Source organism: Frieseomelitta varia, unplaced genomic scaffold (assembly GCF_011392965.1).
Source record: "Frieseomelitta varia isolate USP_RPSP 00005682 unplaced genomic scaffold, Fvar_1.2 scaffold_2, whole genome shotgun sequence".
Classification (NCBI taxonomy): Eukaryota; Metazoa; Arthropoda; class Insecta; order Hymenoptera; family Apidae; genus Frieseomelitta; species Frieseomelitta varia.
Window position 1 is genome coordinate 146,824 of NW_025109749.1, and position 24,758 is coordinate 171,581.

The window sequence follows — 24,758 nt, forward strand, 5'->3', positions numbered from 1 at the left end:
CCAAATAACTTCACTAGATGTGTATATCACAATGAAATTTATAAATCATACGATCAGTATTACAATGAATGCTATAATGAAGTATCTCATCTTTGAATGTAATGATTGACTTTCATCACTGAAGCCCTTCTTGCTTGAAGTCCAACAGTACAATTTTACAGTACAATCTTAAATCAAAAAGACTAGCAATCTAATACACGTGTCTTTACATACTTCTTCATTTGAATATATTTTCACATATTTTACCATCGACTTGAAAAATTTCTGCCCGTAGCTCCGTAAGCGTGGAGCAGTGTCGAAGTCCAGACGCGATGGTGTTGTTCACTGTAATGGATCACGACGTGCTCACGGCGAATGATTTCGCGGGCGAGGCATTCTTGGGGCTCAGCATGATACCCGGTGTTACCGACACGAACACCAGCATAGACAATTTCCATGGCCTCAAGCACACCGAGTTACCCCTGATGCATCAGAAGAATCGAAGTGAGTACGACGAACCCGTTTAATGAAACGCGAAAGCTTCGTTATCGATCTACTTTCGGGGAATAATCGAACGAAAACTGTGAACTGTTTGCAACTGTTTCGCTCTCGAGGAGCAATTCAATTTCGAACGCTAATATGACCTTTACGGCGGTGAAAGAGCGAGCGAAGAATTTCATTAAACGTAACGTGATTTTCGTAAAGAGTGTTCCGCTCGAAAGGGATTATTGATTAATCGAATGTTTTACAGTACAGGCTTTTTGCGTTACTGCGAAATTGATCAATAACCCCTTCGCTGTTCTACGTTTGCAATCAGATTGTTGCAATGTTGTTAAGATGACATTGTTTTTTTTTTATAACGTTGTATGTAATATAATGATATAATAATAATATAATAATATAATAATAATATAATAATATAATAATAATATAATATAACATAATATTTCGAATAAGTTATTAACTCAAATAAACGGTTCGATATATTTTTATCAATCAAAATTTTAAAAAAAGAGACACAGGCCAATGGAAAATTCAACGATGAAACTAGTTAACTACGAGCAAAATGTTAAATGAAATATTTCTACTTTCAGATCAAAGTGACCAATTCGTCATAGAGAATTTTCTAGAACAATGAGATTTCCAATGCGAAAAGACATGTAAATAAGAGCTCGTGTTTGATTCAATTTACTAACCAAGACAAAATTGTTTGCAGAATCGAAATTCTTATTGTAAAATTCTTTCTTCGTTCCTTGCACTTTCCGAGCCACGAAATCTCGATTAAAACGAGCACACTTCTCCTTCCAGATCATCCGATTCTGCAGATTCTGGAGACGAGAGTCGGCGACAAGATGGCCCTCGATTTCGTGAAGAAGCAGAAGCAACGATTCGCCTCGACGTAAAACGACAGATTCGTCTAATGAACGAACGAACGAAGCGAGGGATGAGCATCGCGGATAACGAGGGAATTTTCGTCGTCGACGTCGCGTTGAATTTCAGCGGCCGATGAGGGCGTGAGGGGGAGAGAAACGAAGAGAAAACTAAAACGAAACGAACAAATCAAAAGTCCATCCCCGCGGAATGCTCGTCGACTCTTTTCCCCGGGGCTCTTAGCCCTGAAATTCGTCAGATCTTTTCTCAGTGTAAATCGTGTTGAATATAGTCAGTGTGTTGGTAACTAAGGAAATTAATTAAACGAAACGAGAAATAAGAGAGAGAAATATTGTTACAAAAGAGGAAGCATCGAGGGTTAAGAAAGAGAGAGAATATTGAAAAAAAAAGAGAATATATATGTATATTATATATATCGTCAAAACTATTTTTGTGTGGACAAGAGAAAAAAACAAATGTTGCGTCGCAAAAGGAAGAAAAACATTTAAAAAAAGACAAAAATATAAAAAAAAAAATTATCGTTTAAATCTGTCAGCGTGATGTATCTAAAGATAAATGTTTAAAGAAAAAAAACAGGAAAAAAAAGAAAAAAAAAGAAACAAAATGCTATCGTCGAGACCGTCGAAACTCGAAGCAATGCTAAACGGCCGTGCAACGTTTAAAAAACGTTCAGTGCTCGTCTTTTCGAAATAAATAAAACGAAATAGAGAAAGAGAGAGAGAGAGAGAGAGAAGCACAGAGAGAAAAAATGAAAACACAAGAAGAACGAGAATTTATTTGGAAATCTCGATACGTCCATCGATCGTAATTGAAAGAAAGTGAAGTCCTTTTTCCCTTAAGTATATAAATAATATATCGACAATGAAACGGAGAAAGAACGAAATAATAAAATACATAAATAAATAAATATATATATATATATATACACGTATGTATACATTAAAGATATAAAGATATAAAGATAACGAGAACGTTCATCGCCGATTCGCATTGCTTCGACGATTACAGAATCAATCCCACAGAGAGTCGATATACGATATTTTTCTTACTCATCATTGGCTAACGTGTCTCTTTCTATCTTTCCACCGCCGTCGTTTCTCACTTCTCGATCCACATGACATTTCCAGCGGTATTCTTCTTCCCATCTCGCGCGACGAATTTCGATCGAGACGTTTCGCGAAACGCGAAGTCGAACGCAGATATAATAACGAAATACAATACCAAAAAAAAAAAAAAAAAAAANAAAAAAAGAAAAAAAAAAAAAAAAAAAAAAAAAGAAAAAGAAAAAAAACAGAAAAGAAGAACGAAGAAACCAAGAGAAAATGAAAGGGATTGCGAGTGAAATTTACGAAGAAGAAAAAACGTAAAAAAAAAGAAAAAAAGAAAAAGTGAAGAAGAAAAAAGAGAAAGCAAAACGAAAATTTGTAGACGAACTTGATGATCTTGCGCCAGTGTTGCATGTGTACGTAAAGATGTACGCGGAACAAAACTGAAAAAAAAAAAGAACATACACGCACACACAGAGATGAACACGCTATAACTCGTGCGCGCACATACACACACACACACACACGCGCACACACATACACACGTTACACGCATTTACTCGAGTAATTAAGAAAGCGAAAGTGTTTAACCCCTTTGCGCATCTGTGTTCCCGCACACGGGGCATCAGTGTTTGATTTTGCTCGTACAATCTGAAATCTTTCTATACAGCTCTTTTTTCCGATCTCCTCGACACGACGATGCGTGTCGTGTCTCTAAATCGAATCGATCGATCCGACGAAATTGGACGAGTAACAGACGAACGTGTAATAAGGCGTGGTAGCCAGCAGTCGAGCGATCGCGGTCGGCGTGGTTTTTGGAAATGATAGTAGAATTGTCGGTGAGGAAGCGATCGACATACGGTGGGGGAAATTATAGGGGAAAATTGAATGGGCAATTGATCGAAATCGGCGACCAAAATAATAACAGTAGATAGAAACACAATCGGAGTAGAGAACTTTCGGAGGGGAAATACGAACGACAAAAAGTAAAATAAAATAAAATAAACTAAAATAAAGTAAAATAAAATAAAATAAAATAATAATAATAATAATAATAATAATAACGCACACTCGTCAATTTTTCTATTGCACGATTTATTCACGCGCGTCTCGTTTGCGTCTACATAACACACGTACACACGCGAGAATAATAAAAACTAAACTAAAAAAAAAAAAAGTGAAAATTAAAGGAAACAAGAAAAAAAGATGTCCAAGAAAAAAAAACTGAAAAAAAGTGAGAAAAAAAAACTGGAGGAGAAGATCGACAACGCGTGAGACCTTTGTCGCGTCTCACACAGCACGCCTTCGAGAAAACAAAAGTTGCAGGAAACGATATGCGCGAAAGACACGAACCCTTCGGGGGGAATTATTTCAAGGAAAATAAAACGGAAGAAAGAAATATATTACGAAGAGAAGAGAAGAAAGAGAAGAGAAAGAGATGATCTCTCTCGAAAAAAAAAAAAAAAGAACGTGTCGTCTGTCCGATCCTCGGTATAATCTCGTGCATCGAATCCAATCGAACTCTATTTGCTTTTTCAACCTTTTACAATCACCAGAAACGTATGTACGTTTTGTCTTGTATCGTAAGACGAATAAATTAATATAAATGTACGAAAATGTGCGTGTGTTGTCTACGCCCTTCACGATACTTGATTTAATTTAACAAATATCAAAATATCAGAAATTTTCATTTCTGCTTTCTCGTGTGCACATAATATCTTTTTATTTTAATTTTCTACAATTTACAGCCTTTTTTATACATTTTATATATTTATTTTATATATTTTATATATTTATTTATTTTATTTATTTTTATATTTTATATATTTTATATATTTTGTTTATTAAAAAATGATATACATAATATTTGCTTGTAAACGTGTAAAAATTCTACAAAATTTCCTTTCCCTACAAAAATCACGTATGCACGTATGTATGTAAAATGTCTATGAAAGTTTGTTTTTTTGAAAATTATATATACGAATAAAGCACTTGAGCAAATTACCAACGACAATCTATAAAATTAAAAGTACGTACAATTGGAAAAAGATCGTGAAAAAAAGACGTGATTGTTAAATTGTTAAAACGTGATTGTTAAATTACTCCACAGATTTCTGTGCTTGCACAGGACTGTCGAGTTTCTGCGACACGTTCACGCATTCTTCCGTTCGTATGATCGGCTCGCCGTCTAATTTCTCCAAAGTTGGCAAACGCCTGGCGACTTCCACTCTCCAGTTTTCCACCTAAAAAGTTTGCAGCGTTAAATATTATCATCGCCACACGGCTTTTCACTTAAATTATCTTATTCTTTCCGTAAATACAAAATTAAAATCATTTTGCAATTGGTAAATTTTTGAACGACATTTCGAGGCGTAGAAGCACGAGAGATATTTTACATTTATCAATAGTCGTGTCGTAGCCGCAGCTTCGTTAAAATTTAAATGACGCACTAGTACGAAATGTCGGAATATGTCGTGCGTGCAAATGGACGTGGCACACGTCTGGGGAATCACAGTTTAAATAATTATCCGGATCCTCTTGCACTGAAATTTCATACGTCGCAAGTTACTCTTGACATCAATTTCTCTTTCGCCAACAAAAGAGGAAAATTTTACAAATTCCTAGTGATTTCTGTAAAGAAATTAGTCCACGATCTATTTACAACTTGGTAACACTCGTCGTCAAAATTTAAAAACCATATAGTAACCATGAATATATAAAATTTTAAATCCTTTTAGTAATTCAGTAAAAGAATTCGTGAAAAGAATTGCGGAGAATCCAACTTTTCAGAAACAAATTCTTCAGAGAGCGGGACAAATGGACCCACCTCCAAGCTCTCGTGCAACGGATTTCCAACGAAGAGCAGATCCTGAAGATTGCCGAGTTCCTGAAGCTTGTTAAATTCAGACCACTCCCTGACCAAATTGTTCGACATGTACAGGACACGGAGATTCCTCATCGCGTTGATTCCCTTCATTTTCTCGATCAGGTTATACGAAATCCAAAGTTCCTCCAGCGTGTCGCCTAACGCCTCTAAGCCGGCGAATCCTTTGATCAGGTTGCGTCCTAACGAAAGGATCTTCAGATTCTTCAAGGCTCCAACTCCTATGACCATTCAGTGAAACGCTCGCGTTATTTCTTTAATTCCACTTACGATCTATGAAGTTTTGTTTCCTTCGGAAATTAAGTAACTAAGAAACACTTGTTAATATTTAATTCAACCATGCACAATTCACTATGTTTATTTTATAGAGTATTAGTTGAGAAATTAAACGGTGACATTCTTATTTTGAGAAAAAATGGAAGAAGGTTTTAATAATGTTTTCACTGTTGTGAAATATTCAGCAAACAAGCATAAATATTCCCCTGGCAACTAAAATAATCAATTAGTGTGTATAAGCGCAGATATTTTTCTAGTAATGAATCTTCTAATAATTAGTAAAATTAATTAATAGATAGACGTTCTTATTCTTATATAGTCTCCTCAATACAAAATTGTACAAAATTATTTTTATCAAACAACAAAATCTCGCACAATAATTTTTCTAATAATCAATCTTCTAGTGATTCAATAAAATATCAACTAGTAAACAAAGGTTTTAATATCCTTGCGTCCTTCTTCTACATTCTATTTTTTTAATATTCCATCAGTAAAATAATAATATACGCAAATACAAAATTGTGCAAAATGACTTTTATATTAAAGTAGAAGATACCTCGCAAAATTACAAGGATGAAAAATATCCGTGAAAAAATATGACTTGATGTGAAATATTGATTAAAAAAGAAAGACAGGAAGACACTAAGAGGACGATATACCGACAAGAGGATACTTTGCAGGGTATTAGATGTTATCTAGGAGGATCCGGTTGTAATCGAGTCAGATCGTATCGTATTAAACGTGATGCAATTAAACGTCAATTAAGGAGAGATCGAGCAGCAGCTACGATCCATTTCTCTTGACCCGTGACGTAATTCCATTTAAGCGAAATTATCTGCCCAGTCGAGCGATTTCGTTCATTATTCTTGCGCGTCCATCGTGACGAGAGATCCGCGCGAACCTGCGGATTTTAAATTGTTTTGAACCGCCGATACCGATATCTCTGACGCGTCAAGTCATTTTCAGCGACGTATCGTGACTTGATAAAAGAAGAATATTTATCATTTCACTTTGAAATAATCGTGTTTTATTACTTTATATATATTTTCTAATCGTTGGAACGATCGATGCACGATTAAAAAACATTAAAGGGAATAAATTTTCTACTGGAAAGTATCCCAAATATAAAAGGTAATAAAGTGTCCAATTTTCAAAGCTTCAACGAGTAGTATAAAATACGATGTTACAACTTTCGGCGAGATGTTTTTTAATTACGTCTCTTAACCTTGAAAAGAAAGGATGTCTATTATGAGGAATGAGAAATTATGTAAATAATTATAATAATAATAAATATAATAATAAACAATAATAAACATAATAATAAATAATACAAAGAAATACAAATAATTATATTAAATAAAGAATAATAAATAGTCAGTGATTAACGTACTTAATATAAAATGCGATTCTTCGATGACGTTTCCTAATTCAAAAAGTAAAATTGTGAGAAAGAAGAGTTTGTTTTAAGTAAATACATGATTAAAGGATAATGATGATAATAAAAAAAATAAAAATACTCGATAACTGACGTAATTGATATAAAATACATATACATATTTAGTAAAATTCTTTAATCACGTTCCTCAATTTTGAAAATGATACTATAAAAAGAATGTTCATTACAAGTAAATCAATCCAAGAATATTATAATTGAACCTAAATATAAATAACAATTAGTAATGAAATTGGTAACAGGAAATAACAGAAATAATTAACAATTGCCCGACAGTAGAGAACAAAAGGATAATTATTGACAATTATATATCTACCTGCGATCTTTTCAATCATGTTCGTCGACAACGAGAGCTTCTCGCAGTTGACCAAAACCGACAGAGCGTTGTCCATCTTCTCTATTGGGGGCCATTGAAAACTTAGGATTGCCTCTTTCGCGGTGGAAGCCTCCTGTCCGCTCGCCTCTTCCCATAATCGAATCGCTTCTTTGCAGGTGGTCGGTTTCGTGGTGGTCATTGCTTGTCGTCGCTCGCCACCGAGTTTGACAAATTTTTTTAGTTAAAAAAAAAAAAAAACCCGATACTTTGTGTTTCGAAGGAAACTCTGTCGAAAATAAACGAGCACGAATCAAAACAGAGACCTATTTCAGCAAACACAACGCGAGTAAATAAAAAAAGACAAGCACAAAACAATCGTGACGGCCCGCGCCGAGTGCAACAACGTTTTTTTGGTTTAACTAAAAAGATAAAGAGAAAAAGGGCAAACATATTTGATTCGTCCTTTGATTCTGTTTTATCTTTAATTAATTTCGACTATTTATTCTGCTGAAATATTAACGACACGCAGCACTGTAATATTCCACAGGCTTGCCTTTTATTAATTACTGTACTTTAATGGCAAATTTAGTAATGTAATAAAGCAACGATATTTAAAAATGTTTGATTAAATTTAATGAACAACGCAGTGCCATCGAGTTAAAAGTTAAGAGCGTGGTGTTATATTTTTTTAATTGGCAGATTAAGAGCGTAGTATTTACTTTTTAATGGGTTCATAATCGTTTGATGAAATATTCTTCGATATTTTTTATCTCAACGTTATTGTTGTTATCAATATTCTGAGTTATTAGGGATCTCTAGTTATTATTAAGAAAAACAAGCCTGTCTATTTTGACAAAGATAAACGTTTCAAAATTATTCTCTCCGAGAAAGTATGTATTCTGGTAGGAAATTTTTTCTCCAAGTCGCGTGCTCGAGTTCTGCATTTAAGATTCCCCTTTCACCGAGGGATGATAACCGTTTCATAAACTGCTTCCTTCACTTTTTTCAATGAAAATTCAAGTAGCGCTACTGCTCGAGCTTTACGACCTGCTATTAGCATCTCTTCTTATATCTTCTTCTCTAATTGACGCGTATTTAAGAAAGTATTTACATTTAATAATCCCAGAAACATCTTCTCGGAACTCCCGTTTAAAAATTTAAGATGCCTCAAGAAATTTATCAGTTTGACCGTACAGTAGCGAAATAGTCATAAAATTATATCCAATAAAATAATAATATAATTAAATAAGAACATGAATAATCAAATAAACAACAAAGAAAACGATAATTACAATAAAAGTAATAAAATTATAATCGATAAAATAAAAATACGATTAAATAAAGACATGAGTAATCAAATGAACAACAAAATAACCAATAATTAGAATAGTAATAAAATTGTAACCAATAAAATGAAAATATAATTAAATAAAAATATAAATAATCAAATAAACAACAACAAAAAACAATAATTACAATAGTAATAAAATTATAACCGATGAAATAAAAATATAATTAAATGAAAATAATCAAATAAATAACAAGGTTTGATATACTTCTGAGTTTTGATATATTTGATATACTTCAGTTTTATATATTCTGATATTTAGAGAAAAATGAAAAGAAATTTTCTCAAGAGCAACTATTAAACAATATCAATCGATGACTATCGTAGAGTCAAGTGACTTTCAGCGGTTAGTGATTGCCAAAAAGAAAGTTCATCGTAAAAGTTTAACAGTAAACGAAGTTATTTGCTTGAAAATTTTCATAAACCAAAACAATCCCATTGTAATGATATGCATGACTTTTACTGTAACGTCATGTAATTTTCAGTGATCAGTGACTGTCGAAAAATATTGAATTTATATATATATTATATATATTTTCCTTTATATTTAATCATTCACGTATTTAGTGCTTTCATCTTTGTAGTTCTTACGTTTTCGTAATCATCGACTGTTTCCATTTTTGAATTACGTAAAAGTCAACTTCAATTTTACAAAATAATTTCGATAAATGCTAAAAGTGTACGAAAAAAATATCACTATAATAATCGACGCTGAAACAAATGGATGATATAAATAATAAAAGAAAAATACCACAATATTATTCCTCGCAGCTGTTTGAGAAAATTTTAACAAACAGCTTCGAAGTCACGTTAAAAAAGTAAGCTCCCTCTCCTTTCAACCTCGCGTATCCATAAAATTCGAACCTACCTTAGAACACAAACACTCGATAATTCCATTGAATTCCAAATCGTTCACTGGAATACTCTCTGCCTATTCTCTATTCAATCCTGAAGATTCCCGAACGAACGAAAATTTTGAAATATCTCCGCGTCGTTTCACGCATGTCAAACTCGACGAGAAATATGAAAAATTTTCCACCAATTCGTCCACGGGGTTTCAAATTTTCCCTCGTGCTCGCTATCGTTCGATTACGTTTCGCGGACGATTCGATTTCGGTTTCCCACGGACGTGCAAAACATATTTCTCTCGCATGTTCGACAGAATATCGTTTGTTATCGTTTATCCGGGCGTTCGAGGTTACAAGAATTCGACATTCGTTTTGGCTCGTGGCAAACTGCCACGGCTGGAGCCTGGCAATATCTGGCACCAATCAAAATAATCGATGCTCACGGGCGCATGCGTTTGGTTCACGTTATTTATCAACTGAGCGTCCCGCGATGAGATTTACGACGATATTAACATTGAAAAGAAGGCGCAGGTCTTCGTCTGGGATTCGTGTCGATACAGAAAAAGATTCACTGAAAAGATTCTTGCTGTCTAAATTGTGGGATCCTTGAAAGATATCACTTGTCAAGGATAAAAAATGTAATGTCGGTATTTTTTGAAAATATATCATGCACTATAATTTGCAACGAGAAATGTGTTGTATCGTAGAAAAAAATTCAGGATAAAAAAAATTAGACACGATTTTCGGGACATTTCAAAGGAGAAGAACTAAATTATTTGACGAGGATCGAGATTTTTAAAATGTGTAATAACTTCGTGTGTCTGTTTCAACTAAAATTATTGTTTTTTTATTAATCTTTTCATTCTCGAGAACATTCGGGAATTAATATATGTTAAGAAAATATCAAAATGTGGAGTTTGATCTTTTTGTCAAATGTCGCCTGGATTCCCAAATCCGGCCCAATTCGTGTTTCGTCGAGGTGACGAACGAGAAACGGTCGAGATAAAATGATAAAAACTATCAATTTATAATTTATAATTTTGTTAGAAATTTTGCAAAACGAAACAATGCATTTTCAGAGATTCAAGTAATTTTTTTGTAAAATATATAAATAAATATGATACATTTTTTGTGAAATGTATAAATAAATGTTTGTGCATGTTATCGTTCTACTTTTTCACTTTTTAAATGTCTCTGATGGGAATTTTATGCTATCAGTCATCGGAAGTTCTAGTGCTGGGAATTCCCAAAGGTACCTTTCATCGAAGTTTGTAGTTCATTCAAGAACTTACAAATTAACAGAGTTGTGAACTGAAAACGTTGAAAACTGTGTGCGATTTGATTCCTTTTTTTTTTTTCTCTCTCTCTCCATATTCAACAGTAGAACTGAGAAGACGACGATTAAAGCGTAAAATTTCCATCAGAGACATTCGAGTAAGAAGAGTAGAAAAACTTTATAACGCGATGATGGAGTAGAGGAGATTTCATTTGAACAATTTACGAGAAATTATTTAAATTTCGAAAAATACGCTGACTCGCGTCTATAAAATATCTAACAAAAATTACAAATTTGCCGTTTTCACCACTTTTATAATAAGTGTTAAGAGTAGTGCTTACTTTGTCGAAGTAGGGATTAAGAGGATTTGGAGAAGAGTGAGATGTTGCGGTGGTTTCCGGCAGTCGCGACATTATCCTGTCTTGACTTGAAGAAATTATTACCTCGAGCTCGTCTCAGTCGTTTCTCTTTCTTTTTTAACATACGTATTCATGAAATATTAGGTTCGTAGATATTGCAGTCATTGACTTTGTAGGAAATTACTTGGAAATTATTTAATAACGAATTTTTCCATATACTTGATAATTTATCATGCTCCTGGAACAAAATTATAATCAACAAATGAATAGTTAAAATTATCAACTAATATATAAAAATATCATAGAATATCGTAGAAATGCATTGTTTTATAATTTGAATAATTCACTTAAAACAATTGAATCATTTTATTTCTATAACATTCCTAAACATTATTTAATATAATTTTCACAACCTTCTTCTTATTTACGATCAAACGACTAAATTAATTGTTTCATTCGATAATTCACTTGTCATTTGTTTTAAACACATTGCCCAAGTCAGTTGTTATAAAATAATTAGTTAAAATTTGGTAATAGCTGCGATACAGAACCTGCCTAAATCGATATGATAGAATGACACAAAAATTCATCAAAACACTTCATCACACGAAGAAGGACATTAATTTCCTCAGTACAACGCCAATATGTACAACTAAATCGACAATCCATTAAGAAGGTACAATCGAAATATAAAAGAGTCGAATAGGCACGTGGAGGATTTGAACTGTCGCTTCTTTATTATCATCAAAGTACAATAATCCCGCGGATTATCAGAGCCATTCGTTTCCCTCTGGATGACAGATAATCTTAGATTAAAATATACCACAGGAAACGACGTGTGGACGAAGTCCAAGAATTTGCATGGGCTTCTCATCTCCGTTGCCATAATCGTGTCTCTATCAGCCGAATAGATGGCAGTATTGTCACGTCACGCACCACTCACACAACGAACAAACAACGATGATTTCTTTTTTTTTATTTTTTTATTTATTTATTTATCTTTCCTGTTCCTTTTCCTTTTCACTTACTTTAAGTAACATCGATAAGTTCACCTTGACGACGCAACGCAAGTTAATCGATAGACATCGAGCGGGCGTGTCGCATCGACGAAAACCGGAAGTGGATGTCATCGGAACGATTCGTACGTACCTCCAGATTCGAAACCTCATCCCCGTCGACCAAGAAAATTCGATCTTCCTTCGGTCTTGTTTCGCTTCCTCCTCTTGTACGATTGTTGTTCGATTTATTACTTTCGGTTATCGTGCTCGATCGTGAATATCTGAGATGTTGTCGCCAGATTCACAGGAATAAATGAACGACAGGATTTGAGACTCGCGTCGAATTCGTACAGCGATCAATTCGTATTACTTCGAACTGCGATTCTTGAAAAAAATACATTCGTACACAATTCACGAAAATCGTGGTCTTGGATATTTTCGAAGTCTTAAGAATTTGTGCCACAGTGATTCGATAACAGACTGCGAATGTTTGTGCAATTTCATGTTTCTACGAAGACAGGGTTTAGAATACTGAAGATTAAGTAGAAATTGTTTTATTTGATCTGAGTTAAATGTTACAAGAAGCACGATACTTGATATATTTCTACATTTACGGAGCGTGTAATTTTTGTTCCCGAAATTCTCAATCTAGCGACGAATGATCGATAACTTGAATCTTCTGGATTGTTGTTTAAATACTTACATCTTTACAATTTTGCGTCAACCTAATCCTGCCCGTGGTTACTTTCAATAGTCAAGATTTTTCCAAGACTTTCGAGAGTTTCGAACGACGTCGAGTCATGCTCGGTGCATGATTCGAATTGGTCGTTAAATACACACAGTGCACAATTTTGAAGCGATTCGAAGCGTCTCGGAAGAGGCGTCTGGCGTCGAGAGGAAACGTCAGACGAGAATTGAACGTTAATCTCTGAAAGGAACGTTAAAGAAAAAGAAGACGGAGGAATAGATAAAAGAAAAAACGTCGGTTAATTATCGACATCATCGAAAACCAAGAAGAGCATGCGTTTGCAGCATCGATATACATTTCATGGTTACACAGTTGTATTTTGTTGGATTAAGACTTACATCGAGTTTAGCTTAAATTACAAAAATACACAAAGGCACTTGATAAGAATCCCCCCCCCTCTTTTTTTTAAATCTCTCCCTCTTTCGTTTCGCGGAGGAAATTCACAGGAAATTCTCCACTGAACTCCACCATTTTCCATTCTTTCGATCTTTTCCTTTTTTTTCTCTCTCTCTTTTTTGATTGTATTTAACAACATCAGCAACGACGACGCAAAACGATGGCAAACGGATAAATATATATTTATATATTTATATAAATGTATGTATATAACTTATTAACTCGTTTTCGTAGATTGGTAAAATCGAGCTATAGAACGAATCGAATAGTCGATGACAACGCGTCGTTAATTCGCTATTTTCGTTTCGCCGAAACATAATTCATATCGTACGACTAAGGAAACAATTCTCGCTTACAGATGTTCGTTTCTTTCTAAACTTCGCGGTTTCTTGTAATTTCTTTCTCTGTTATTCATCGTCGCTTTTTGCTCGATCATGAACAGTGCTGTAAGAAGATAGTCTCGCGATCTGTGAGTCAAGAATCGCGTCGTTACGAGATCGTCTTCTGTTTTTAACGAGGAATTATAGTTCAATCTTTAACGCACGTTTTATCGTGATTATTGTATTGTCTTTCTTTTTCCAACAACTCGTTCAACTCGTGGTGGTGCTTAACATTTTGATTTCACTTATTTTGATCATTGGATTTTGCGAGCCGCAAGAGTTTCTATCGCTATCTACACTGTTTTACGATTCGATAGCGTTCACGATTTAGTATTGTCTTCGATTCGGTAGTTCGAGCTAACAAAATAATTTCTTCCCGGTTACACGGACGCTTTCGAACTGCTCCAAATTGGTCAGAACGATGTTGCATTCAGCAATTCGTTTAAATTGAATTCGTTCGAACTTGCAAAAAGAAATTCTTGAATTTTTCGTATTGAAATAAAAATTTGTTCACGCGTTTTATATTCACGCCAGATGCAGAGATGGTAACTCGTACGTTCGATGAAAAATGTTTTAAACTTTGTAAAAAAAAGAAAAACATCGTACAACGAATTTTAAATGGAAGACTTCGATCTTTAACTATATTGCGGAAGAAATTTTTTCGATGTCCACAGAGACGTTTGGAATTTGCAAAATTTTCGAGTAAACAGCTATCTTTACTCATTCCTTTTCAAAACAGTGTAAAAATATCTTTATCTTTAAAAGAAAAAAATCAGTGTTGGGGGAGCAGAGGATTCACACTTCAAAATGAACCCTGAAGAAACTGTTCTACGATTTTTCTTTCTTTCTCTCACAAAGTTACGAGAATTCAAAGTATTTAGATTTTATCGATTTTTCATCGAATGCACGAATACTTTTTTTACACTCATTGTAATTTCTAAGATTTTTGCCGAAACGTCAGAATTTCCATCGACTTGGTGAAAAACTTCTACATTGTCAAAGCCGAAATTTTATCATCGAAATCCCAATCTTTCTGACAGAATCTCAATATACATATTGATAGCAATATATACATTAGCAGTGAAATTATTTTTCCATTCGACATCCCATTTTGCAAACACTAATTTACAGTTACTTTGGGAAACATAATACTGATTTAACACTTCAGTGAATTATTTGCTTTTTTTTGTTTCTTTTTTGTTTTTGTTTTTTTTATGCATCTTTCTTCAATTTTATATATCCTTCTGTATATTGTTTTCTTTTTCAAGTTCTCACTCGGCATTTCATTTAGCTAACGTATTAATTATAGTGGTTCTTCTGTTTTTTTTTTTTTTTTTTTTTTTCTTTATTCTACAGCCCTGTTGCTTGGCCCCTGAGACGGATATACCGCTCGAACTATACTTGTTACAACACTGCTTCGTTTCATGTATACGATGTTTTGAGTAAGATGGTTCAAGATTTATAACTTTCTCTCTCTCTCTCTCTACGGAAACGTTCTATGGAGCCGAAGATGATTCGCTAATAAAAATTAAGAAAATCATCGAATTAACATTCTTTTCTTTCAATCTTGGAGAAAAGTCGCAACGGAGGATAAAATAATGAAAAATCGTAGAGAGCTGTGCAAAAACATTCGATCAGTTTATTACATTAACATTTTATAAAAGTAACAACATACATGAAATGAAAGATCGCAAAAGCAACGTGTATTATTGAAAACGAAACAGTAACTTCTTACTGTAACTCAGAGAAATCATCTGATTAATCGAGTAACTCAGTAAAATCATCTAATTACTCGAATATTTAATCAAACTTAAACGAAAGTGATATTATATTATCAAAAAGAGGTAACAATTCCTTATTCTGTGATTCTATAAAACTAATTATATAATCAACTGAACATCCACAAACCATCTTGCTCCAACAACGTGTATATAGGAGTTTATATATATATTTATACATATATATATATATATATTTATACATATATATATATTTATACATATATATATATATTTATACATAATTCGGATATACATAGGCATAGAGATCGCAGAAAATAGATGGACAATAGTGTACGTATGTGTGCGCATGTATGTTAGTGTGTGTATGTATACGTGTACAAATGTTTCTCTTCATCTTTTCGTATTTGCTCTGAAAATGCCTCCCTCTGCCCACCCCCTACCCGAAAAGGGAATATTCTTCATAGTACTCATTCTTTGAGGGAAAACACGCAATACAGCAACACGTCAATCATTTAATGTAATAATCATCTACAATGTAAACTAACGTAGACTTATCCTTATCGTACATTAAGAATATATATATATATATGCATATACACACACACACATATATATATATATATATATATGCATGTAGGTATGTATGTATATTCATAGTAATACGTTCATAGTAATCTCGCTGCTCTTCGTCGTTCTTCAATATATTCTTCCACGTTTGTTCCTTCATTTTGTTCCCTCATTCTCTCTCTCTCTCTCTCTTTCTCTCTCTCAGGTAGACACACTAATCTGTTTATGATTAAACTTATCGTATGTACAGCTCGGATTAAAAAGATTAAATTGGTCTTATTGTACAGTCAACGACGTAACATTATTGGCTGCTAATTTCATGCCATGGTCCGATTTTTTTTTTTCTTTTTCTTTTCTTCGAAATTCCTTCGTACCCGTTCTAGAATCGATTTAAACTGCTTTGTCTCTTTGCTCTGTAGCTCCCTTCTTTGTCTTTGCTCTTACCTCGAGCGATCCTCGAGCTTCACGAACGTTCGTCCTTTCGACTAAATCTCCGAAGATGTTCGAGTTTCTGCTTTTTCTTTTTTTTTTTTTTCTTTTTTCTTTTGTTCTTTGCTCGCTTCGATCTTTGGCAGTCTGATCACTGCCAATAGTCGTTTCAATAACTTAAATCGTCGGTGGCAATAAATTTTCGCGACGTATAGATTTTCATGTCGGAAGCTTGAAAGTGAAATGAGAAATGGAAGTTCACTCATACTGTTCATTCGAAATTCCAAATGTTTTGTATTTTGTATCGTATCGAGATCGAATTTTATCGACAGACCGCGAATATCTATGCAATTTCTTACTGTTGCAAATGCAACTGAAGAAGCAGAACTTAAAACTGAACATTTCAGCTTAATATTCTGAAATATTCTATACGTTTTTTTTTTTTTTTATAGTTTTAAGTTTCCCACAAATGCGTAAACGATCCAAGCGATCGAAAAATCGTTAAAATTGCACGAAACTTGTTGTCAATAAATTACAAAACCCGTCCGAAACATCGCGAGAAATTACGATCGAATCATTCTCCGACTCTTCTTCGGTAATTCAAACGTCTTTAAATTGAAAAATTCGAACGTGTGTTTTCGTAGAAAGACCGGAAGCAACTGAACAATCAAACCGCGCGTGTGCAGTAGATTTTCACTTCGGTACCACCACCACGATTTATTTTCCATGCGCACGCCAACCAACCAACATAGACGATAATAGCGACTTAACGAACTTATGATTATCGGCATTATGATTAATATCGGTAGGTATCGAGCGGATCCTCGATGGAAGTTCTTAAGAGCTAACATTAATTAAAAAGTAACAGTTGAAAAAAAAAAAAAAGAAACAGTGGTCGCGTTCGTTTTAATTAATTGGCACTTTGTTCGCCAGCCCCTCCACGCCCCCCCAATTTTCCCAGAATCTCGTCTGCGTACAAGAACTGAAATATTGAATTAAAGATTCGTCGAATTATGTGAAATATAATTCAATTTCATTCGACTGTTTCCCCTTGAGAAAAGAGATTGAAAAAAAAATGTAAGAAAGGCAGATATGTAAGTGAATTTCAAAGGGAAGAAGAGACTCCTAAATGAATTTCCAAAATCAGAAGCGAGAGAAACGAAATCGCTTCAAGTGCTGTGACACCCAATTGGCCATCCCAAGCGAAATCAACACCGAATGAAATACAATCTTACTCGAAATTCCAGTTGCACTTGAGATTCTGTGGTTTCTAGCATCATCCACTGCTTAACCGAGCAAGAGTGAAATCTCTGACGTGCACGAGCAAGCAAATAAACAGTAGACGTTCGATATTCTATAGATTCTCACATAGAATCTTCAAACTTGTGGGGATAATGGCCAATTACAAAGAGAAGTTGCAAAGACAATTTTATTTTATAGAGAAAACATGGCTAAGGATTGGCAATGAGAAAGTGCTCATCCAAGATGTTATTTCATATAAATTAATTAAGATATGTGGCCAGATTGCTGTAAAGAAAAGTTCACAGATTGTAATAATTTACTTGTATCATCGTATATATTTGTAAAATAAACAGATATAATTATAGACACTGCTTTTTATTTAACAATTCTTTCGTACCAAACTGAATACTACAAAAAGAAATACACAAGTTATGGCGTTTTAAATCGTTCGATCAGAGTTGCCAACTTCAAATAAAAAAGTGAAATAATTTCGTGAATTTAAAAGTAAATCACTTACTCTTCGTTTAATGATTATTTCGTATCAAATTGAATACTATCAAACCATTCAGAAACTCTGACACATTATATTATTCTATCAAAGTTGCCAATTTCAAATATAAAACGAGTATTTTCATGAATCATTGAATAAAACAAACCACTCAGAGACATTACTCTTCGTTTAATAATTTATCAAATTGAACACTACCAAAAGATTCAGATACTCTAGCATTTTATACCATCTTATTAACCTCTTGCGTTGAAACGAACTTTTTCTCTCAAGTTGCAACATTTTCTCCGTTTTAAGTATATTTAAACGTAACTCAAATGATAAATTTATTACTTCTTAATAATTTCTATCTGTGTCTGTACGACATCATATCGACGAACTGTTGTACACGGTTCGGTCACTCGTTATGGTCCGCGGTGGCAACCAGTTGCCAGCGCAAGGGGCTTCAAGTCGCTAAATTCACGAATAAATTAGTTTCACGAATTTTAAAACAAATTATTCATTTAATGATTATTCTGCGTCAAGATGTACATCACCAAAAGATGTATACCACAAATCATAATACTCTGTATCTTGTTGCAAAAAAAAATTTCAAATATAGTTTCGTTACTCCTTTCGTCACAAAAAAGACAGTCATTTGAATTGACAGGCATACCTCCGCGTCTTCAAAATTTTCACCTCTGGCCAGTGAGCTCACGGTTGCTCGATCGAGTAGCAAGTCATGTTCGTGTCACGCCAAGCGATCATGTCACGCGAGGGGTTGGACGAGGTCGCGCCGAACAACACCGCCCTTACAATCTACCGTCAGGTACGGCCGCGGGGGGGAGTAGAAAGTCCACCCGCTCGCCTAATTTACAACACGTGGAGGTTCTCGCAGTTCTTAAACTTGCTGTCCTCTTTGCCGAACAGCCAGGTCAACATCTGTCTGGCCTTCATGCTGGCGCGTACCACGCCCCTCGACTTGTACCAGTGGCCGCTGCCCTCGCTAGCACCGTTCCCAGTTCGATTCTCCGTGTTGCCCGCCTTCTTCAGCCGAATCTGATTGAGAATGCCGACCAGCAAGTGATCCACGTTGTGGTTGATCCCGACCGAGACCTCGATGAACTTCACCCGATAGGTGCACGCCATGCACTTGCCATCTGCGGGCAGCACGCGCCGGATTAGAGAAAAAGGGAAGGCATTATTATATTTAAAACCCAGCCAAGGACGCGTGTAGGATGGTGGAAAATAGCCGGCGCGAGATTTTTTATCCTGGGTAAGAATAGGGAGAAAAGGGGGATCCGAGGAACTTTCCTTTTGTTTGTCAGGAGCGGAGTGTCTTCCGGTTGAGTTGCTCGGGACGCGCGGCGAGGAAAGGTTGCGACGCAGCGCGCTCGTGTTTGGATTGGTTTCGCTCCTTTTTTTTTTTTTTTTTTTTTTTAATTTCTCGACTAGGCATTCATCATAACGAAGTCGATGTATAATTTTAGTGGCGGATTTGAAAGTACAAGGATGCACAGAATTCTCGAATATGCGAGCATGCGAGGGGGAAGTGTAGCTTTTGTTGATGGAGCTTTTTTTTTTTTTTTTTGATCGTCAAGAGCAAAATAGTTTCTTGTTGTTTCTAGATTTTTGGATTTTAGAAATTTATCATAACGAAGCTGATATATAATTTGATATTGACGGATTTGGAAATGCAGAGAGAGAAATACAGCAATTCTTCCTTTTGCTCATCAGGAGCAGAGTATCTTTTGCTTGATTTGTTCGAGATGTGTGATGAGAAAAGCTTGAGATATACATTTCTTCTGTCGGAATAAATTTTTGGAATTGTAAACGTGTCCTTTGGCGAGGGAAAAAATTGTTGGCAGTAATTGTAAAATTATTTTATTATATTATTTATTCTACTTCGTCATGAGGAATATGTCATCAATGATACGAATATTTTTAGATGTTCTATTTTGTTCAACATGGTGAATATGGAAATGTTTATATAAAACTGAGGATAAACTTTATCTCTCTCTCTGAACGGGTTTTTGGAATATTGGATATGAGGATTACATCAGTAATTGCGCACAAACGCAGTAGAAAAGCAAGGACAAACAGTATTAATTTGTATTGGCGTCGAGCGAGATGTTCGATGGGAATTTTTATGAAAGCTTTTCAAGCGTTGTAATTTGTTTTCGATTGACTCTGAGTAAACAGTAAAGTATATTAATACGTGTATCATTCGTTCAAAAACATCGGAATTAACAACCAATAATTAACAAACAAACAATAACTGCCTCGGTTATACGATTTATGGCCTGATCATACACAGACCACTACTACTTACAAACCTCTTACACGATTTGCACATCTCGATAAATAAAATATTTCGAGAAATTCTTTATTAAAATATTGCTTCAATCGATGAAACTAATTTCAAACATAATACGAGGGTATTAACTTTAGTATTAACTTTAGTATTTGATATTAACTTTAGTATATATGTACCAACCTTGAGAAGAAACCACCCTGGATCGAACCAGGTCCACTTTATTCCCAACAAGTATAGCCGATCTTCCTCGAAGGAAATCCTGGTCGTGGAGACGTTCTAGATATTCTTCTGCTCTCTGAAAGGACGCCTTGTCGATCACAGAGTACATGATGACGAAGGCATCCGGGTGTATCACCTCCAGTTCCGTCTGTTTGAAACAGAAGTATAAACACGCTTCTTAAGAGAAGAAACTCGACACGATCTGTTTTTAACCCGGATTATTTAAAGCAGAGGTGGCTAACTGGCGGTTAGTCTTGCCCCTACTTTCCTAATTACTAGCGCTATCCCCTCCACTGCATCGATCTCTCTACACGTTGAAAATTTTTTCCCTTCTTCGCTATGTACGAGCTTCACTCTTTCACAGTCACTCACTCTTGAACAGATCGATGCAGTGAAGTGGGTAGCACTAGAGATCAGAAAAGTAGGGGAAAGGGCCGCCAGTTAGCCACCTCTGATTCAAAGCAAACGTATCAATGCAACTGGAATCAAACGACGACTAGAATATCAACGTTAGAACTGTCAGGCTGGTGAAAATAAATAATAATTCGTAATTTTTCATATTTTATAGAATTTTATACAATACCGCGAGCTCAGGAATTTGGATAAAAGTGGACATTGAAAATTCCGAATGAAAATTCAAATTTCAATTTATTATATTTATTGAAATCTCAGGAATTTGGATAAAAGTGGAAATTGAAAATTCAGAATGAAAATTCAAGTTTCTCGGATTCGAGTAAATTTTGTTGAAATAGTTGATAGTTCCAGTGTTAATTACGTATTCAAACACTTTATAACGAGTCTTTCATTCCTTTATGACACGAACTTCATTCGAGAGCCTCTGTTAGCACAACTTCTACTAACGTACTCCATTGTTCCTTCTTCATCGTTCTCGAGCATTCACAAAGAGTGCTTTCTCCCTTTTCTAATACAAATCAACATCGCATCAGGATCTCCACTGACGTACTATCGATAAATTCGGCCAACAATCTACTTTTCTCTCTTCATCAAGGTCAAGCATTCGCTAAACAAGAGAAGCACAAATCAAACGTCACTCTAGGCCTCCGTAAATCCCGTGAACCCCGTGAATCATCGTACATACGGGCTCAAAAGGCGAATAGTGATCGAATACAACGCCATCCGCTCGAAAACTACGCTCGCTCTCGTTCAAAAAGTACAGCATGTCCATAAAGTCTCTTTACAATTTCAAAAATTTATTACAAAAGCAAATGAGAAGACAGATAAGTGGAAATTATTACAAAAATGAGACGTATATATTTAAGTTTTTTGCTGCCTCATTTTATACACTTCTATATGAGCACCATTAGTTGCACGAAGCACATACGAAGACGGTACTCGATTTCTTGCCATGTTCGCTGTAGCATACTCTCATCAATGGTGACAGTAGCATGGGTGATGATCCTATGCTTTAGATTAGTGATGTCCCATATCTTTGTTCGATATTTTTATCCTAAATCTATGTGGGTGTCCATAAAGTCTCTTTCAAAAGAGTTCATAAACAATTTCAAAAATTTATTACAAAGGCAATTGATGAGATATCTTCATGAGATTTGTTCTATGTGCTCAATGGTTATTAAGGTTTTTATCACACTGCATTTCAGGTACCCTGTTGATGAATAAGATACTGTTACATGAACCCCTTGCAAAATGGCTACTCCTCAAGAGAAGGCACAGTGTGTATCATGGTTTATTGAAACCAAAACGGATCTGCAGACTCAGCGAAACTTCAGGCAACTAAGTATGGAAGAGATCCACCGTCACGTCCATCAATTCGTGCGTGGCACAAGAAATTCACGGAGACAGGGACAGTGTTCGATAAAGGGAGGAGCGGACGATCAAACAACATCTGAGAAAAACATCAAGAAATCAAGTATAACGTCTTGTACTTCGTGCAACTAATAATGGTGTCCATATAGAGGTGTATTAAATAAGGTAGAAAAAAACCTAAATATATACGTCTTATTTTGTAATAATTTCCACTTATCTGTCTTCTCGTTTGCCTTTCTAATAAATTTTTGAAATTGTAAAGAGACTTTATGAACAATCTGTATACTCTCCAGCTAATGGCGAAAGAAGCACAATGAACGAGCCGTTGCTCACCGTTGGGTTCGCGATGTTCAGGAATCTCAGCTCGCTCTCCTCGCCGTTCAGCATGACGGAAACAGATTGCTCGCTGGGTACGTCTGAAACAAAGAGAGAAAGCGTGACAAAAAAAAGGCGACGTGGTGCCTCACAAAGCAGCTCAAAGAGCGTGGTTGAAAGAGGCAGCCAAGAGAAAAAGAGGCGTTGTCGAGAGGAAGAGGGGTGAAAAGAAGGAAGGAAAGAGAGAGAGAGAGAGAGAGAGAGAGAGAAAACCCCCTTTGATTTGCTGCCTCATTTGTTTCTTCTTCGGCTGTCCCCTTCGTTGCCGTGGCGAGAGGGCGAGACGCGAGACCGAAAGTAAAGAGAAAGAGTGCAGTGGATGGAAATGCGCGGTCGGCGGAAAGGAAAACAATCAAGTCGAAACCGCTGTAAATAAACGAAAGGAGACGAATTCGTTACAGCCGACGACCAAGCGTAATCTCGCCTCTCTAAATGCGTCCGCGCACCATCGTCAAACATCCGTCACTTCCGGGAGTTGCGTCGATACTACTGTTGTCCGATGATTTCAGCTATTCGAGGGATTGTTGATGTTGCGGCTGCGTTTCGGAGCAACGTTTGGCAGCGCGCTTCCTGCCCTTCCTGATGAAATGTTTGAGCGAATGAAACGGAGAGATGAATCGAACATCGAGGAAAGAAAGGTAATTAGAATTTTCTTGTTTCTATCGAACTGATCGGTCAATAGTTCATCGACTTTGCACGCGGTGTGAATTGATTTTCGTCGTGCAAGATATACAAATAATTTTCATTCCTCAACACGTTCACTTGTCGTTTCTGTTTGTATAGGTATCTTAGAAAAATTAAAACTTTCTAGAATAAATCGTATAATCGGATTATAATTAGACAATATTGCAAGATGAAAAGTACACTTCTGTTGCACTTTATTGCACTGTAATATCTCGTAGATAGAGATTAAATGTTCTACCCTATAGATAAAACGTGAATCTCGCATGGCAGTCAACGTGTTAATTTTATGTTTCATAGTGATGTAATATAATTCATTAATAACTTTCCTCCGGTAGCTAGAAATGGACGAAATTTGACAATTATCTAGCTAGAAATGGAAGAGAGTTTGAAAATTATTTTTGAGTTAGAAATTTTCAATTGCCATTAATAGCACTAATTAATTTCCACTTCAAGAAATACAATAAACGCAGATCAAAGTAAAATGTTATCCTATTCTACTAAACTGAAAAACCATCCCTCCGTTACTCGAAACGGAACAACGAATTCTCCACCAGTGACGTACAAATTTCGTAATGAAATTTACCTCCAATTCATCTGTTCGTAACAATATCCAACTTCGACAAAATTTCTCGCTAAAACTATTTACAAACCAATTCTCTTCCAGCAATCGTAACGTATAAATTTCCCGATTTATCCCCGTCTGTAACTACGTCTCACCGCCAATGGGGAAATTCCTCCCTTCGTTTATCAAACCTCTCCCTAAATGGAATTAAGAAAAGCAGCTCGTAAGAATCTTCCAAGAAAAAAATGAAGGAAAAGAGTCTACGAATTATAAACTAGCAACAGGCTTTGTTCCGTTGTGTACGAAGGGAAATTGGGTGGAAGGGTGGCGCGAGGCAAACAGAAGAGAGAGAAAAAGAAAGTCGCGAGAAAAAGGAGGAGGAGAGACAGACGATGAACAGACGCGGAGGCTGTATGATGTACGTTTATAACACGGACCGGTGCAAAATTAACCAACGCTATTTCTACCCGGCCTGCGAGCTTTTCTTCTTTTTTACACCTTCCTGGAAATCGGCGTCTCTCCTCTCTCTCTCTCTCTCTCTTTCTCTTTCTCTCTCTTTCCCTCTCGTGATTTCCCGCCGCTTTTCGCGCTCTCCTCCTCCTTCCATCTCGCGCTTTCGTTTTTCTTCAGGAGGGCGGCGCTGTCTTCGT

General features: G+C 35.5%; 3 protein-coding genes across 5 annotated transcripts in view; 1 reads left to right on the top strand and 2 right to left on the bottom strand.

Moving 5' to 3' along the window:
• The window catches only part of LOC122526855 (BAI1-associated protein 3), a 104,388-nt gene extending 102,698 nt beyond the window's left edge, over nucleotides 1-1,690 (top strand). For all 3 annotated transcript variants that reach the window (XM_043650452.1, XM_043650453.1, XM_043650454.1), the window contains 2 exons: nucleotides 275-483; nucleotides 1,288-1,690. In XM_043650452.1, coding sequence (XP_043506387.1) covers nucleotides 275-483; nucleotides 1,288-1,382 — 304 coding nt within the window. In that variant the 3' untranslated portion in view covers nucleotides 1,383-1,690. The remainder of the gene's footprint in view (nucleotides 1-274; nucleotides 484-1,287) is intronic.
• A 2,679-nt stretch (nucleotides 1,691-4,369) lies between these two features.
• Nucleotides 4,370-10,087, bottom strand: LOC122526858 (dynein axonemal light chain 1). The gene is made up of 4 exons (XM_043650455.1): nucleotides 9,563-10,087; nucleotides 7,347-7,632; nucleotides 5,245-5,522; nucleotides 4,370-4,660 (listed from the first exon to the last, which is right to left on the bottom strand). The coding sequence occupies exons 2-4, from the start codon at nucleotides 7,543-7,545 to the stop codon at nucleotides 4,517-4,519; spliced, it is 621 nt and encodes a 206-aa protein (XP_043506390.1). The 5' UTR covers nucleotides 7,546-7,632; nucleotides 9,563-10,087; the 3' UTR covers nucleotides 4,370-4,516.
• Nucleotides 10,088-16,364: 6,277 nt separating this feature from the next.
• LOC122526859 (GTP-binding protein RAD) overlaps nucleotides 16,365-24,758 on the bottom strand; it is a 36,055-nt gene continuing 27,661 nt past the window's right edge. Inside the window, exons 3-5 of the mRNA XM_043650456.1 lie at nucleotides 22,821-22,903; nucleotides 20,664-20,850; nucleotides 16,365-19,326 (exon numbers count right to left, since the gene is read on the bottom strand). Of these exons, the coding sequence (XP_043506391.1) occupies nucleotides 19,040-19,326; nucleotides 20,664-20,850; nucleotides 22,821-22,903 (557 nt within the window). The 3' untranslated portion in view covers nucleotides 16,365-19,039. The remainder of the gene's footprint in view (nucleotides 19,327-20,663; nucleotides 20,851-22,820; nucleotides 22,904-24,758) is intronic.